This window comes from Balaenoptera physalus, assembly GCF_965194825.1.
Source record: "Balaenoptera physalus genome assembly, chromosome: 4".
Lineage (NCBI taxonomy): Eukaryota > Metazoa > Chordata > Mammalia > Artiodactyla > Balaenopteridae > Balaenoptera > Balaenoptera physalus.
In genome coordinates this window covers 67,079,929-67,094,722 of record NC_138891.1, presented here as the reverse complement: position 1 = coordinate 67,094,722, position 14,794 = coordinate 67,079,929, and the positions used below count along the sequence as shown (strand labels likewise).

Sequence of the window (14,794 nt, the reverse complement as noted above, 5' to 3'; positions counted from 1 at the left end):
ATTATTAACTCAGGTTAATAACCGAGGTTTTAGAGAGTTTAAATAACTCACTTGGTAAATGCCAGAGTATCATTTCAACCAGCTCCAATGAAGGCAAACTTGCCATTTTCTGAGGCAGCCTGCATTGAACAACTGTCCTTATTGGTAGAAAGGTACTGTCCTTATACTGTATTGCCGATTCCCTTTCTTGGCTTCTAAATATTAGGCTTTATTCTGCTCTCTGGAGCTGCACAGAAGTCTGTTCCTATCTGCAGAGATTCCTATCCAAGTAAGGATGGAAGGCACAGACAGCTTCCACAACATCCAGGCTGAGTTCTACCTCTTCCTCTTCCAGAAGCATTCTATATGTGCTTCTCCCTTAGGATGTACACTCTGTGCTGTAATTGTCAGTTTGTATTCTCCCAATAGACTGTGAGCTTCTTTAAGGCGGAGGCCATGCACAATTTTATCTATGTATTCCAGGCACACTGCTCGATATAGAGCTTTATTCGTTAAACTTTTAAGTGAGATATAATTTACATACCACTAAATCCACTCTTTAAAAATGTACAGTGTTCCTTAATATATTTATATCACTATCTAATTCCAGACTATTTTGATCATTCCCAAAATAACTATTGTCCCCACTGGTAGTCACTCCCTATTCTCCCCGCTCCTCAGTCACTGGTGGCCACCAATCTTTCTATATATATATATATTAGCCTATTCGTATAAATAGAATCATGCTACATGAAGTTTTTTGTGTCTGGCTTCTTTCATACAGCATAATTTTCAACATTCATATATGTTATAGCATGTACCAGTTTTTAATTTATGATTAAATAACATTCAATTTTACGGACATACTACATTTTGTTTATTCATTCTTCGAATGATGGATGTTTAGGTTGTTTCCACTTTCTGGCTATTATGAATAATGCTGCTATGCACATTTACTGGCAGGTTTTTGTGTGGATACATGTTTTAATCCTTTTGGATATATAATTAGGAATACAGTTGCTTGATCATATGATAACTCTATGTCTAATCTTTTGAGGAACTGCTAGACTTTTTCTAAAGTGGCTGTACCATTTTACAATCAACCAGCAACATATAACAATTCCAATTTCATTACATTATTGCCAACATGTGTTACTGTCTGTCTTTTGTATTATAACCATCTTAGTGTGGGTAAAGTGGTATCTCATTGTAGTTTTGATTTGATTATTTCCTGGATGACTAATAATGTCAAGCATCTTTTCCTATGCATATTAGCTTCATGTATATCTTTGGAGAAATGCCTATTAAGATCCTTTGTCCATTTTTTAATTGGATTATTTGTCTTCTTAGTGAGTTGTAAGAGTCTTAATATATTCTAGATACAAATCTCTTATCAGATATATGATTTGCAAATGAATTCTCCCAGTCCATGGGTTGTTTATTCACTTCCTTGATGGTATCATTTGAAGCACAAAAGTGTTTAATTTTGAAAAAGTCTAATTTATCAAAATTTTTTTAGCCGTTTGTACTTTTGGTATCACTGACTAATCCAAGGTCATGAAGATTGCTCCTATGCTTTCCTCTAAGAGTTTTATAGCTTTACTCCTGATATTTATGTCTTTGATCCACCTTAAGTTAATCTTGTATATAAGGGAGGTGTCCAACTTCATTCTTTCACATGTAGATATCCAGTTGTCCCAGCATTATTTGTTGAAAAAACTATTCTTTCCCCATTGAATATCTTGGTACCTCTGTCAAAAATCAATTGCTATAAATGTAATGGTTTATTCCTGGACTCTCAATTCCATTCCATCATCTTATATGTATACTTTATGCCAGTACCACACTGCTTGATTCCTGTAGCTTTGTATTAAGTTTTGAAATGGGGTAAACCTCTGCATTTTTTTCCTTCAAAATTGTTTTGGCTATTCTGGGTCCCTTGAATTTCCATATGAATTTTATATTTCACCTGCCAACCTCTACAAAGAAGATAACTGTAAAATTCTGACAGGAATTAAACCTGCAGATCAATTTGGGGATCATGCCACCTTAACAATATTGTATCTTCCAAGCAAAGAACCCGAATATCTTTCCACCTATTTGGGTCTTCTTTAATATCACTCAACAATTCAACAGAGATTTTATGTTCAGTTATAATCAGTGAACAAAAGAAAAAACTAAATAAATGAGTGAACAAACCAATCGATGAATAAGAGAGCTCTTAGTAAAACATACACAATGGCCACCTTCTCAATTCGCTTTTCCCTTTTCAAAAAGCCACCCTTTACTAGTCCCAGTTTTCAAGCTACATTTCTGTCTTTTCCTCACATTTTTGTTCCTTGGTTTTTGCTTTTTTTTTTTTTTTTTAAATAAATTAAGGGCAGACGCACCCACTAAGCAACTTGAGGCAGAGACAGCAGCACATGCATGGCAGGTTTCCATGAAGACTTTCTTTTCTTTTTTTTCAGAATGGATATTTATTTATTTATTGGTCCGCTCACAGCATGTGGGATCTTAGTTCCCCAACCAGGGATCGAACCTGTGCCCCCTGCAGTGGAAGCAAAGAGTCCTAACCACTGGACCACCAGGGAATTCTCACATTTTTGGTCATAAATTTTATAGTTTCTTTCTCTTTTTTCCATTGATATGATGCAGTGTGGTGGAGAGGTGATGGCTGAATCATGCACCTCCATTCACACCTTTCCTTCAGAAGGTACTCCAGGAAACTTGTTCTAACACAGCTGCCAGCACACCACCCTGAACCTCCCTCTTTTTTTTCTCCATGCGCTGGTTGTGAGGTCTCATCTACAAGTAGACTTCCCTATAAACAAAGTAAAGCAACATAATTTTTAGCTATGCTAGGCTGGCTGATGAGAAAAGAGCCCTACAATTAGGATTACATAGAATATTATGTCATCCAGGATGCTATTTGTAAAATCTGTTCCCTGGCTTTGACTGCCTTGGTAAGGATCAATTTAACATCGGCCATTTAGGAAATAAAACAGCACTCTGTGTAGGTTGGGTGGCAGAGAGAGCCAAGAAGACTCCTTACTGCACCTCTAGCAGTACCTGAGAAATAACATTTTCCAGTGTTTTCATATAAGTAGTACAATATCAAGATGGAATTCAAAACAGTTCAAGACAACTTACAAATGATTCGGGTAATAGGCTTACATGTCTCACTACTAGTATTTCAAGCTTTCTGAAACACCACATTTCTTCAAAGGAACAAATAAATATTCTCTTTAGCCCACTTTAATTCTTTTATTTTACTTACACAAGCAGAATATGTTACTTTAATGGATCCACTGTTAACCATCAATATAAGCAAAGAATCCATTTAGAATTAAATTATCTCTTTAAAATAAGTATGACGTTTACATATTTTTAAGGATGTTCACAGGGACATATAGATAGAAAGTTTATTTCCATTTAAAAAGCACAAGTTAGGTTAAGGCAATTAATTAGTTGTGAAATAGCTTATAATTGGCATACACTTATATCATTTCAAATATCGTGTCAGGAGGTATCAGAAATAATGTGGTAAAGGAAGGAGATGAATCATAGAGTCTCAAGCAAAAGTCATATGATAATTCTGCAGATTTTTGCTTTTATTCTGAAAAAAAGGAAGCATATATCAGCTTATCAGTCAGGTAACTTTTTGTCTCCTATCATTGAATCCAAAGAATTGATTGTGTTGATCTTTGTTTTAGGCAACACTGAGTAACATGAAGGTCTTCTCTTTTCAGCAGTTCCTTAGAGGATGCAGAAAAGAACTTGATATTTATTTTTATATCAACCCAATAATAAGAGAATAGTTATAATATTGAATTATAACCCCAGATAATATCATCTTTTCAACCAAGTGCATTGCCTTCAAGTGATATAAGGCAGTGCAGGGGTAAAGGTAGAAATTTTAGCTGATTCAGCAGCTACCATTAAGTTGTCCTTATAAAACTCATTTGCCTCAGCTGTACTATTTTTTATTGGTGCAAATACCTGTTAATTATGGAAAAATCAGAAAGCAGTTATAACTATGTCATACACTAACTCAATATCAATTCCGGGGTGGGTTCTCTAGCAGATTTCTAGGGTGTGAATCCTTACATCATTATTAGATTTGATGGCAATATTTACTTATTTATTCAGCACATATGAATTTGTATGTCTCTTGTTTGCCAGGAAACGAAAAGATAATCTTGCCTCAAGGACTTCATACTCTGGTATTTAACACAATTATATTTTTACTGTTCAAGCTTAAGGCATTATGCACTTTTATACTGTCTCTGTAAGGTATACTCTGTGAGGTACAATTACTAGAATTTTTACTTTATATTTGAGTAATTTGTGATTTAGAACAACAAAACATAATCCAGTTCCATTCTGTGGTCTTGAACCCCAATATGACAGCACAGATTAGGTGCATGTTTGGGTGAGGGCCTGGGACCTCAGAGAGGTCAAGTTCTAAAATTCACAAGTGGCCTTGTCTGCACTTACGGATGAAAATTATACTTACTGGCTCAACAGCAGTAAGTGACCAATTTGTACCTTTTATTTCAATAAAATTCCAGTTTGTAGTTTTATGTAAACTGGAAATATGTATGTTCAAATTATGAAACATAACAAATTAAAGTTTCATATTTGTAGTTGATATATTCACTGAAAGGCGATGTGTAACTTTCCTGGTAATTCTTCCACAGTGTGAAAGGAAACTTAGCAGTTATACTCCAACGTGGTATTTTGTGGAGAGGACAGGCCAGTTACTCACCATGACAAATGGTGACATGTAGGATTGGTTATTAGCCACCTCCAACCTTCTGTCTAGAGAGGCCATCGTTATCACCATTATACTTTAGTTTGGCTATAAGGCATATAAAGGAGATGGATGTCAAAATGCACAAAACAGTGACAATATCTTATCTGAGATTCGGCTTTTGCTCTTAAAACATAATATTCCCATGGTAAAATCTAATCATCTCGAGTAAAAAATATAGTCGGATTTGTATTTTGTTGTTTATTTGCTTTTAAATTAAAAAAAAAAAAAAAGAAGAAGAAGGGAATAAAGGGAACCATGGGGTTTGAGACCAAGGCTACTACCAAAACTGATATTTAAACAGTGGGAGAGGAGGACAGAAATAAGAAAACCAGTCCTGACAAGAAAGCTCTTTAATTTTGCAAATGTGATGTGTGCGTCTGCATGGACATAAGGCTAATTATTTCCACTAAAATGCTGCTGTAAAATGGAGAAGCTCAACAGGCATCTTTGTGAGTTTCTTTTTAAACCAATGCCTGGATGGAGTGACTCAGTGTAATGTAACACAATCATCTCTGAGCCAAGGTCTTGCAAACATATCACAGCTAAAGGTTACCCCAGGGACCACGGCCAGGGTACCACAGAAGACGCCCCCTCCCTGCCCTAGGCTCCAGCAGAGCTGGCTTCTCCTGGGTGCTCTCGGCAGCAGCTGCCTTGCTTACCTTCCTCCTATTTCACTGCTGGGAGCTAACCTACACCACATACTCAGAGCACACCCTTACATTGGGACAAGTAAAATGGGCATTTTGGGGCAAAAGTTTTGTAGAGGTTCAATTCAAGGTAGATCTTCAACCTAAAGTTCCACTCTGAAAATGTTACATTTTCATGGTGCTCAAAACAAGATTAAAAGTTAACTTTATTATGCTTGTCATATAAGACACAAACATCACCTTCTTAAAAAGGAGGAGGAGGTATACATGTTATTGAGATGCAGTTATATACAATCTAAAAATCAGTTGCCCGTCATCAAACTCAGGGCATGCAACTCTGAGTCAGCTAACCGCTCCACCACCGCCACCTCATTGTTACTTAATGTTGAGGTTTCCTGGCAGGTACAGACTAATTCAAAATAACCCAGATCTTCTAAATATGGGCACTGCAAAGAATTAGATCCCCTGTTCTTTTAAAATGGTATTTTTGCCTCTATTATTTTATTGGACTCCATTTGGTATCATATATGAGGTTTCTACTATATTTCAACTTTGACCCTAGCTCTCAGAGAAAACTATTAGTAAGCAGACAGTACAGACACAGAGACAAATCTGTTTTTCTTTCTTAAGCAAAACACAGTATGCACCTCATTTTTTCCCAGTTGAATATGGGAAGAGGAAATGACACTGTCCACACCTCTTCTCTTTTTCAACAGTATAATACCCAGTTCCTATCTCCATTCCCAAGAAGCCAAACAAAGCAGCAGCAAAGTCCCAGTCTGCAGGGATAGTCTACATCTTACCACACAGTATCAGCATGTTGCAGCCTTCATCTCCCAGTAGCCTACATGTTTGGGTTGCAACAAATAATATGGAATATTAAAAATTTAATTCCTAATTAATCTCCCCTGCAGCTGCTCATGGCTTTTGCAAGCCAGAACATGGAGCATAAGAGAATAGAAGATCCATGGCACCATAAAACTCCACCCTGATTATGCTGCCTGCAAGCCCTCAGGCCACATGAATTCCAAACAAAAAGCCTTCCATGCAACACAGACACACCTGAAATAATTTCTTAGGTTGCCTCATAGATTATTGCTCTATGAAAGGGACTCAGTGTGACAGCACTGGAATTTCAATTTGAGATGTGTCCATGTGACCAAACAGCGTGTATGTACTCAGTTTCCAAATAGACTAAGAAATTACAATACTTTTAAAATGCTTTAAATGAGAAAGATAAATATATCACTGATAGCGCAACCAGCATTCAGAAAGGATAAACCCCAAAACTTCAAAGACCTGAAGCTTCAAAGTAAGCTCCAGACACAAGCTAGCAATCCCAAAACAAAAATGGGAAGGATTGAGTGGACTGTTGCTCAAAGCCAACATCTTACTTCCTGTAACTCTAGAACAATATGGTATCTCTGCAAAAGGGGAAAAACTGTAGCTACCATGCCCATTTTAGAAATCTAGAAAAGGAAGCTCAGACTGGTGATGTGGAGAATTCACACAACTGGAGCTCTTTTTAGAGAGGTGATCACAGGGAATTGAGAAGACAGTGCTCTTCTTATTGGCAAACTTGGGAGCCTAGACTATCAAACAAGGTCCAGCCCTATTCTTATCCCTGGAATCTCTCCAAATTTTTTCATACTAATCTAAATGAGGATAGCGAAATTTCAATTCCAAAGAAATTTGATTCAAAAATACTAAATCCCCAGTTACAATTAATATACAATATCTGAAAGTTCTTCCAAGTCACCTAGGTACCAGCTCCAACCCTACTAAACTCACTGCAGGGAAGAAAAGGCAGCTTTGTATTAGGAATTAGAAGGCCAGCCCTCTAGGCCTGGTTTTGTCAAGAGAAGGGAAAGAAAACGATAAATCCATGGATTTATCCTTTGTCTTCTAAGGAATCAAGAGAATTTCAATGTGACCCCGTGTGGCTCTTCCCAAGAGTCTAAGCTGTACTTTTACTAACAGTAGAAAGCCAGATGGGTGGGATCTAGACACATACTAATCCAAAGACACTATACTATCATAAATTTTCTGTTTACCTTTATGTTTTTGATCTGTCTACTCCTTTATGTTTCCAAGCCATATTTTAGGGAAAGTACCACAAAAGAGAGATATTTTGGAATAAACTAATTGAAATGCTAAAGGGAACCAAGGTGTCCCTTGGTTGATCTTAGCATCCACAGGGAACCATTACATCATGGTTCAAGCAAAACAGAAAAAAATCATTCATCCTACCTCGAACTGAGCCTCACTGAGCAATGCTCTTTCCCTCTCTAGACAAAAACTTTCCTTCTGTAAAGTAAGAGTTTGGTTACATGACCTCTAAGCTGTGATACTCTCAGATCATACTGAGTTTGCAATTCACCCCACAACCCCTTCCGAGCTTCTCGCACCTGTTTTTCTAAAACCACCCCCTAATACACACATTTTTTAATGATCAGAAATTTTATTGCTAAACACTAAGGTAGTTTAATTGCATTACTCTGGGCAGTGGCTGGCACAGATGTACAATTTATATCTTCTGTAAAACTTGCTAAAGGTGTTACCCCCCAAACCCACTGTAGCCAGAAACACTGCTGCTACCCGTCTCTCCCCCCCAAATTTCTCCTTTTACTGAGAGAGTCCTTGGGCATCAAGGCTACTTAGGTATTAAATTAGTGCCTGTGATTTCATCTGCCATTCACTTTGTATTCCACATGCCCTATATCATAATTGAACTACCTCATTCTTCCAACAAGGCATTCACTTTCAACATTCCTTGACTTTCTCATTCCTGTTATTCTCTCATTTGAATCCCATGCCTTTCCCATGACATATGCAGCCAAGGGAACTCAAATTCTACCTGTTCTGTGCAATCCTCCCTGACACTTCCCTAGAAAAGTATAAAATACAATGTTGATATTCCTATCTTTGATTTCTCAACAATTTCAACATCTGGTGAGTCACACAATAACTTAAAGTAGCACATCCAACAAAGCTCTTCTTTTGTGTCCCTCTGAATTGTTTATGCATTTGTCTTTTCTGTAAGACTAAGGATTACTCTAGAGCAAGAACATGCTGACACACTAACCTCTATATTTCCAATGCCTAATCCACAGTGGGATCTCAATAAATGTTAGTTGAATGAATGAAAATGTGGAATGAAGCCACATTTCCCAAATAAAAATATGGATAAATAAGTGAACAGAAATAAAGTTGGGAAATCTGAGAGTGGAAATTGCCCCTTTCAAAAAAGGAAGAAAATGCCCCATAAAAATCTATTTTCAAGAGCTCAGATATTTTTCAAACTTGTTATGTGAATAGAGCAACTTTGGACCACTTACTGTACAAACATTCCACCTATATGATCATTTTCTGCTCAATCCATGAGTCAAAGCAGCCTTGCAAAGGTGATTCAGAGGTGGGTTCGGGGAAAGCACAAAACACATTCTTGAATAATGAGAAATCACAGACCTACTAGCCTACTTTAAGTAGTCAGGTGATTCAACAGGTTTTGCAGTTTGCTTTGGATCAAAAATGGAAACATCAAAATTGGGCAGTAACAGTCTACATTTCTAGGACTTTTCAAGTACCTTTTGATTACAACACAACACAATCTACTGCAGACATCATCTTCTCTTAGCACATACTTTTAATATTTTAAGTGTGTGATTATTGTTCTCACAGCATATAATTATGTTAACCAATAAATACTAACACATCTAATTTAGTTCCACCAGAGTAAAGATCATTCAGAAGAATGAGCTGCTTCTCCCAATTAACTCTTGCTTTCCTAAATTAGAATAATAAAGAAGTTAGAATGGATCACTCTTTAATTTCTGAATGGAACAGGCAGCTGAAAAGTGGAATTCTCAACCTGTTCTACTTAAGAGTTATCACTATTAATTTTTTAAATTTTTATACAATTTCTAAAGGTAATTTTCCATTTACAGTTATTACAAAATATTAGCTATATTCCCTGTGTTGTACAATATATCCTTGAGCCTATCTTATACCCAATAGTTTATACCTTTCACTCCCCCACTCCTATATTGCCCCTCCGCCCGAATTTTTTTTTACCCTTTGAATGTTTTTCTTTTTATGAGAAAGCCATACTCAAGGGACACTGTTACTCATGTGACTGACCAGTGTCCCTTGAGTATGGCTTTCTCATAAAAAGAAAAACATTCCGAGGGATATCCTCAATCTGGTTCTAGAACTTAAAAATCAAACACAGGTCTAAATTCAAGGTCCAGCTGTGCTCACATTGTAGTCATATGTCCTAACTTAGTTTCCTCATCCACAAAATAAGCACACCATCTATATATCAGAGTTGAGATATCTGTATTTCACTGAAGTGTGAATAGATGTGAAAGTGCTTTATTTTACAATCAGTAAAGCACTGTCCAAATATCAGTGATTATGAGTTTGTGTGCACAGTGAGATTGCTCAAACAAAAACGTGGCTGCTGAATAAACCCATTAAAATGCAGTGGTTTACGGGAGGCGTGTGTAGACACAGTCTTAAAGGATGAAGGCTATATTAAGCAAAAACCTCTATGCAGAATCTCCCCAGTGTATATCAGGGTATGAGAATTTAGGAGGGAAAAAAAAGAGCAACCAAAACTCCTATTTAAAAAGGGGGAGGGGGCTTCCCTGGTGGCGCAGTGGTTGAGAATCTGCCTGCCAATGCAGGGGACACGGGTTCGAGCCCTGGTCTGGGAAGATCCCACATGCTGCGGAGCAACTAGGCCCGTGAGCCACAATTACTGAGCCTGCGCGTCTGGAGCCTGTGCTCCGCAACAAGAGAGGCCGTGATAGTGAGAGGCCCTCGCACCGCGATGAACTGTGGCCCCCGCTCGCCGCAACTGGAGAAAGCCCTCACACAGAAACGAAGACCCAACACAACCATAAAAAAATAAAAAAATAAATAAATAAATAAAAAGGGGGAGAGGGCATAGAAGTATTTACTCACAAAATGGATGAGTCCAGGGGCAAAGTCAGTGGCCTTGCTGTTCCGAGAAAGTGGGCTTGAGGTATTTGCTTGGGTGCAATTGGAAACATGCTTAACATCAAACTACAGTTTGCTGTAAAACATTTCTGAGACCTGGGTCCATCCTCTTGCATCTTTCCAGAGTCTGTCTTATTTCCTATGTTCCTTTTTTCAGGATGAATTATAGCTTTCCCCTGCTTGAAAACCTTCAACTATCCCCTATTATTTATAAAAGACAGATCAAAATCTTAATCTGGCATTCAAACAAGTCCACAGGCTGTTAGCAGGAAGCCCCCAGGCCTGTAGCCCACTTGAAGCTCTCCATGGCCTCGGCTGCGGCCACCACGCTGCTTGCAGTTCTCTGAATGCAGCCCGGACCTTCCTGCCCCGTGGCTCAGGCTGCTCTCTCTCCCCTCTTGCTTCCAACATCACCGTGCCACCCATCCCTTAGCTGAACACACAGATCTTCGGATGAACCTTCTCAGATGTTGCCACCTTTAAAAGAATATCTCGCTCTTTTCCTTGTGCTTCTATATATCTGCCACTGTTGAACTTAGGATATTATAGGCTCCTGAAAGATGACAACTCGGTCCTATTTTTCTCCCTTTCAACCTCCTAACAGTTCCGCCAAAAGACCACAGCCCATGCTACCTACCTGCAGCTCAGCACATTGTTTACGGAAATAAAGTGCATTTTCACCACTGACAGGTCTAGTGGAGCCAAGAGTAACGAGAGCTGAGGAAGAGCTAAGCTCTAGTGTGTTTTGCCTTGTGCCTCTACATAGCTGACAGTCCCATTGTATGTCTAGAAAAGGCAATGGGAACATGTCTAAAGAGGAAAGCACCTTACGAAGTTCTGTGTTGAAACGACTGACAACAGAGAAGCAGGACTGGCTTTTAATCTGTGAAATGAACCATTGTGAATATAGAGGCTGCTGTTGAAGAACTGGAGTGCTGTAGGTCAAGCAAACATCACACGAGAGTCAAACAACACAGTGACAACAGTGCCGGTCCAAGATCTGCATGCAGAGTCCTGCTGGCTGTCTTCTGAGGAGTCACAAGCCCTGAAATTGATTTGCCATTACTTTCTCAAGACCGGAGGGAGGCAGTGGAATGACCACAAGCAGTGCAAGGTCGGCTTCCAAAATGCAGATAATAAATGAAGGTGCAGAAGAATAGCCATGCTCCAAAGGAAGCCAAAGGATACAAAGAAGAACTGATAACAAGGCACCATTTGCATTAAAAAAAAAAAAAAAGATTAATTGCTGTCACCAAATTCTGGTAAGATTGGGGAGAAACTGATATATCCAAACTGCTGGTGCCAGTATAAGCTATGTACCACCCGTGGAAAGAAAAGTAAAGAAAGCACTCGTAATCCCCAATGTAGAAATCCCGCTCTAAAAAAATCTGAGTTAGGGAAATAGCTCCAGAGAAAATATACACGAAAATGCCCCGCATAGTATTACTTCCAACAAGCAAAAAAGCAAGCCGCCTCAATATCCAACGTAAGGAATTTCTTAGAAAAGATGTAGCCCTCACCCTAACTTTAACATAGCCATGCTAAGCCATATTTCTGAAGGTTATACCAACATATAACAAAATATCCACCTAGACAAAGCCAGAAAAAGAGCAGGGCAATGGAATAAGAGATTTAATTTTATAACGTTTGTGTATAACACTGTTGGGTTATTTTAAAGAAAATACTAATCAAATCAATGAAAGAAATGTCTGTCTGTTAACTAACACATGTTGATATTAAATAAAAAGACAACTTAGGGCTTCCCTGGTGGCGCAGTGGTTGAGAATCTGCCTGCCAATGCAGGGGACACGGGTTTGAGCCCTGGTCCGGGAAGATCCCACATGCCGCGGAGCAACTAGGCCCGTGCGCCACAACTACTGAGCCTGCGCGTCTGGAGCCTGTGCTCTGCAGCCAGAGAGGCCGCGATACTGAGAGGCCCGCGCACCGCGATGAAGAGTGGCCCCAGCTCGCCGCAACTAGAGAAAGCCCTCGCACAGAAACGAAGACCCAACACAGCCAAAAATAAATATATAAAAATAAAAATAAATAAATAAATAAAAAGAAAAACCTAATTAAAAAAAAAAAAAAGACAACTTAGACCGTTGACTCTGAGAAAATCCAAAAAGAATGGAAGAGATAAAAGAAGCAGCTTGTTCTTTCAGATAATTGCAGGTTATCTGTGGTGAGTATTTGCAGATAGCTCTTACCTGTGGAGGCCGAGGCTTGTAGGGGGAGCTGCACTCCAGGTCAGCCAAGATGCTAGTCAATGAGTCGATCTCAGCGTCCAGGCTCGAGCGTCTCTCCTCAAGCGTCTTGCCTCCAGGATTTCCCTGTGAGAAGCAACATAGTCATGTTAAAAAGGGAAATTTCCAGTTTCCATCCATATCAATCTGAGTTCAAATTTCTCAAGTTATACTGTGACTTTGTCCAAGTTTTTCTGCACCTCATTTCTTTTAGCTTTTATAACATCTCAGTGAGGCAGGCTGGAGAATTATCCCTCTTTGACAGGTAAGAAAACTGAAATATATGAGGTGATTGTCCTAAAGTCATACTCTTATTTAGAGGATATTTCCTTTGATGAATATCCAAGTTAAAGGAAGTAAATGTCTCCATCCCTGCACTCAAGGAGCAGATCCAACTAGGAACATAATGAAAACTCCACGTTCAGAAACCACTGTACAGAATGATGACATTTTAGTTGGAGCAGGAAAAGGCAAGGAGAGACTTAAGTCCAGGAGGAGGAATGGAATCAGTGTGAGATCAGTGGACTAGGTGTGCCTGTGTCAGAGAGAGACAGCAAGCCCCAAGCGATGCCCCTAAAAAGTGAACTAGAATAAGACCGCTCCGGGTCCTGGCCAAGGGGCCGCAGAGGAAGCATGTGGCAGTGACCACTGATTGTGAACCGGGGGATCTGTGGACTTCATATGTCAGTGTCCCATGTTAGCACGAGCACCGACTGCTACCGGCACTGAGAATCCATGTGGAGCGAGCAGAGGGCAATAACACCGCCACAAGGGCATCCCCAGGAAGTGGGAGCAAGCTTAGGAAAAACAAGCAGTTTGCCTAGAGCTTAAGGCAAGGAAATAGAGAGTGAAATACAAAGGAACCATAAAGGTCGCCCTAGAATTTGGAAGCAGGGTGAGTTAAAGTAATTTTTTTTAAATTAATTTATTTATTTATTTTTGCTGTGTTGGGTCTTCGTTTCTGTACGAGGGCTTTCTCTAGTTGCGGCGAGCGGGGGCCACTCTTCATCACAGTGCGCAGGCTTCTCACTATCGCGGCCTCTCTTGTTGCGGAGCACAGGCTCCAGACGCGCAGGCTCAGTAGTTGTGGCTCACGGGCCCAGCTGCTCCGCGGCATGTGGGATCCTCCCAGACCAGGGCTCGAACCCGTGTCCCCTGCATTGGCAGGCAGATTCTCAACCACTGCGCCACCAGGGAAGCCCTAAAGTAATTTTTTAAGGTGACAGTGTAATAACAATCATGGACATGTGATAAGAATATCTCTTAAGACTCCGTCAAGAAATCAAAGTGAATCTGCAGTAAGGCCCAGTAGGAATGAAATAATGGGAAGTTAGTGTAATTGAATTAACTCTATTGAACTTGTCTAAGGAAGTTAAATATCAGTATAGTGTCTGGAAGAGTTTAGAAAAAAGCCAAGAAACCAGAGTTTCCTCAGTGACGACAAAAACTAGGGTACCCTTACAAGCTAGCATTAAAATCTTACAATTCTCCAGGCAAATTTATCTTTTTAATGAATATGATGCATCAATGATAGCATAATGGTATTTCCGATTAAGACCACTAGTTTCTTTTCCCTTGGTAGCTTGCTCCCAAAACCTTCCCTGAGTTCTTATACCTATTTAATTCTCTGCATAAAACATCTCTATTGGGATCTAGCATATTGGTCAGTCTATTGTGAATTTAGCCAGCATGAGTTAATCCCTCTGGACCTTATCTATCCCAGGCACGATGATAACATCAAGGTGTATGAAGCTATAGCCCAGCCCCTTGGAGCCAAACCCAAAGACTGCTGCCTGCCCCGTAGGCAGTGGCATCTGTTCTTGTGAGCCCTCTTTAACTATGGGTACCTTTGATCACACTATCTAAAACAACCTTCTCATCATTTTCTCTTTCTGGATGCATCTGTATGACCCCTCTATGGCACTCTATCCCCTCACCCTGTTTTGCTTATTTTTCTTGTAATATCTATCACCATCTAACATTATATTTTATGTATTATTTGTCTGTCTATCACCAGACTCCCCAGGAGAATGTAAGCTTCATGAGGGCAAGGAATTTGTCTGTTTCCCTCGTCATTATTTCCCCAGAATCTTGCTCAGGGCCTA

General features: G+C 39.4%; 1 protein-coding gene and 1 long non-coding RNA gene across 9 annotated transcripts in view; one reads left to right on the top strand and one right to left on the bottom strand.

Moving 5' to 3' along the window:
• Nucleotides 1–14,794, bottom strand: part of LPP (LIM domain containing preferred translocation partner in lipoma) — a 692,297-nt gene that overhangs the window by 346,692 nt on the left and 330,811 nt on the right. For all 8 annotated transcript variants that reach the window (XM_082461500.1, XM_082461502.1, XM_082461505.1 and 5 more), the window contains one exon: nucleotides 12,654–12,776. In XM_082461500.1, coding sequence (XP_082317626.1) covers nucleotides 12,654–12,776 — 123 coding nt within the window. The remainder of the gene's footprint in view (nucleotides 1–12,653; nucleotides 12,777–14,794) is intronic.
• The window catches only part of LOC309660690, a 326,684-nt gene that overhangs the window by 309,688 nt on the left and 2,202 nt on the right, over nucleotides 1–14,794 (top strand). The gene's annotated exons all lie outside the window — the stretch shown is intronic.